At 44.5% G+C, this 3,550-nt stretch overlaps 1 protein-coding gene across 1 annotated transcript; it reads right to left on the bottom strand.

Annotated features, from left to right (window-relative positions):
* Positions 1-782: 782 nt before the first annotated feature.
* Positions 783-2,609, bottom strand: PtA15_5A513 (uncharacterized protein; the record flags this gene model as incomplete). The annotated part of the gene is made up of 4 exons (XM_053169283.1): positions 783-982; positions 1,058-1,458; positions 1,556-2,297; positions 2,426-2,609. 4 exons carry the CDS (start codon positions 2,607-2,609, stop codon positions 783-785), a joined length of 1,527 nt encoding a protein of 508 aa, XP_053020495.1.
* Between the last annotated feature and the right edge of the window lie 941 nt (positions 2,610-3,550).

Below are 3,550 nucleotides of genomic sequence, written 5' to 3'. Positions count from 1 at the left end.
AATGATCAGGGCAGTGTAATGATCAGTACTGATCCTAGATCAGTAGCTGTGTACACTAGCTGATCAGTGATTCCATTCAGTGCTCTTTTGAATTACATTACATCATGTATTGTTTATGTATTTATATGATAATCAATATGTTATGTCAGTGGGAAATGAGGTGTAACAGGGGATAAATGAGTGATACCTGTCTTGGGGGTATTTCACGTGTACAGTAATGTTACAGTATATTCTAATCTTACTGTTTGCACGTAACTTAACTCTTATAACAACATTACATTATGGTAACTGTATTTGACTGTTCTTATCTGTAAAGTAATGTATAACAAGAGTACATTCTTACAAGAGACTGGTCAGATCTTGTGCCTTTCAAAAAAATATGCTCATGGGTCTGATGATTGAACTTGCCTTGATCTCACTGAGCTTATCAGACTATGGCAAACACACAGCTAAGCCTACAGTGCTGAAATATTCTGTCCCTATGATTAACTGAGGTAACACTCTCATTGAACCCCATACTCTCTAAGTTAAATACTTCATAGGTTTACAGTGTATGTACCAATGACACAGCAAAGAATGATGAGTATGTGTATTAATACAAGAATACAAACTCTTGTATTTGTGTAGCTTATCTAGTAGGTTTACTTCTGGTTTTGACTTCTGGCACTAGACATTCATAGGTTTTATTATTTCCTCTATTTTATTTGTGGGATCCTGGGAAGTAGTTTTGAAAGTAGATTGGTAATAGTAGCTGTCAAATTGCTTATACTGATCAAATAATTTCAAGTGTAGATGGGCTTGACGTCTAGGACTGGACTATCAGGTGTGGAGATAGTTTCTAAACTCTTGGGTCCACAGATAGGAATCTGTTGCTCCTTTCTAAACACCCCAACTTTTTTCTTGAGATGCTCGACCTCATAGCCACCTTCAATCACACCCACTCTGAGCATGGCTAACAAGTTGTGCGCCGCATTCGAATGTTCTATGATAAAAAAAACCCACAATTCTCTGATTAGCATCTTTTCAAAAACAAAATGGGATGGATGATTGAATTGACCATAAACTCCACCATGGAATGCCGTGGTAGCGTCTTTACCCAATCGAGCTTTGATGAGTGCTCGCCCTCCTGGATGTTCATCGATGAACTCGGAGACATCGTGGATAAAGCCACCAATAACCATTAGATCACGCCCGTTCTTCTTGTCAGCCTCATCGACGAATTGCTCCCAGGTGAGGATCGGAAGATCGTTTGAAGAACTGGGCCACTTGACGTCTCGGAAATCTTGCTGCAATTCTTTCAGCTTCATTCCATACTGGCCTTTCCGGATTTCATTGTCTGGGAACGTCTTCAGCTCAGTGGCAAGGCCGAGGAATGCAGCGATTGAAATGAACCATTTGGTTGGGTCATATTGGTACCAACGAATCGCGTTTCGAAAGTCTTGAGGGAACTCGTGATGGCTGTTTTTTTTTTTGGCAGTAGAGAAATCAAAAAAAGCTATCAGAATTCGATGACTCTCAGCCAAGACCCAGGCTTGAATGGGGTATGCGTACTTACAAGTTGTGGTAACCTTCACCGATCGTTACGAAGGCAGTAATAATATGGTCCCGGGGAGAGTGCTTGTCGTCGAAGGGGGCCTCTCCGAGCCAGTGAGCCAGAGAGTTTACACAGAAAGTTGAGTGGTGAACGAACAACAACCGAGCGGCGCCAGCATAGAAGAATCCGCCTCTCCAATCACCCCATCCGAAACCAGCAACAAGAGTGGGGAAGAGGAACCCCATACCAAAGATCAAGGGCAGATACCAACGATGTTGCCATCTGACCACTTGGTTCCGGGAGAGATCCGACACATCGGCGACGCCAGGCTTACGACGCGGCTTGACGATCATCCAGCCAACGTGACTCCACAAGAGTCCTTTGTGAGCCGAGTAGGGGTCGAGATCGGTGTCAGTATATCGGTGGTGAGCTCGATGACCACGAGCCCACCATCGAATGCTACCCTCTACGGCACCTGAGCCACCCAGAGCGAGGAAGTATTGAAGGAAGGGGGAAGCATTGTAGGAGCGATGTGCCCAAAGACGATGGTAACCAGCTGTGATACCGAGACCGGTGAAATAATAATAGACGACAGACCACACTAAGGTCAATCGACAAAGAGGTGTAGTTAATGCTCCGTAGAGGGCCAAGAGAGGGACGACGGTCAAGGCAAGTGTAGAGATCAAGTTGATCTCTCGATAAAAGTTCCGCCAGGTGATTGGAGGCAGTGGCTTTTCTCTACGTAAGGTACGTTGAACATAGCCTGTCAAACATCCGAGAGAATTCAGAAACGAAGAGAGTGACTGATGGGTTTAACGAGCGTAGACTTTTGAATCGCAAGACGGATGCGGATTATCTTGATCGCTGGGTTCATGATTAAATTGAACTTACTGTCATCATCGACTGCAGTTTCCTCATCATCTTCCCAAGTGTTACAATCAGAGCGAGACCGAATTCCTCCCAAGCCCTCGGACTCGCTGAGGTCGGAGTCGGGATCATAATCCGGCAGGTTCTTCCGTTGGCGGTCACGGAGATGTGGGGCCGAGGGGGAAACAGCGAGTGGAGATTTAGACATGGTTTCACTCCGTCTGGAATGTTTGGGATCAACCAGTCTGCAACAAGAGTTATAGCCCAGTGGTATCCGGTTCCGGACGCAAAGCAATCGAGGAACAAGTGGGGGATGAAGTGTGTTTGTGTATGAGCTGAGAGGTTGGGAAATGGAACGCTTGACCAGAGAGAGCTTAGTGTGAAGAACAGTGCTGTAGGCCAAGTTTGGAAGTGGCCATGAATAAACTCGACTGGAGACTCGGAAGAGGAGGGAGGCTCTCCTGAGTTCCTTGAATTGTTGTTTCTATCTGGTGTATGTATTTTCATGACTGGATGGGCATTCTTCATGGTCAAGAGAAAGGTCCCCTAATGTAATTACAACCCTCTGATGACATGGCTTTTACTGGAGGCTTTCATTGATCCCCTGATCTTAACACCACTAGTCCCCATTCCCTCTAACTTAGCTTGTAATTCCCTCTTCGAGAGAATTATGACTTTTGGTGGGGACTTTTTTAGAATCAATCTCCCTCATAAGCCTCTGCACCATTTTTGAAATTGTTTACATTTCTGGGATGGCCCAAGCTGTCCCTATCTTTCTACTATTTTTTCCCATCCTCAACACCTCTTGTTGAGCTGTAAGCAGAGTTGTAAAATCATGGATTCCAGATTCTGTACAATGCAACATGTGTGATACGGGATATAGCCAGCTAATTTGAAATTGCAAAAAAAGACATTTGAATGTCATTGCATATCCCTAAAAATAGGGTCAGCCTTTATACACACCAAAGAAATACCACATGCACACCATTTTTGGTGTGCATTGGTGTGCACTCCAAAAAAATGGAGTGCACACCCATGCACTCCAAAAAATTGGAGTGCACACTCATGCACTCCAAAAAGTTGGAGTGCACACTCATGCACTACAAAAAATTGGAGTGCACACTGATGCACTCCAACAGATTGGAATAC

Source organism: Puccinia triticina, chromosome 5A (assembly GCF_026914185.1).
Source record: "Puccinia triticina chromosome 5A, complete sequence".
Taxonomy (NCBI): Eukaryota; Fungi; Basidiomycota; class Pucciniomycetes; order Pucciniales; family Pucciniaceae; genus Puccinia; species Puccinia triticina.
Note: the sequence above shows the minus strand (reverse complement) of the source record. Positions and strands in the feature narration are given on the sequence as shown.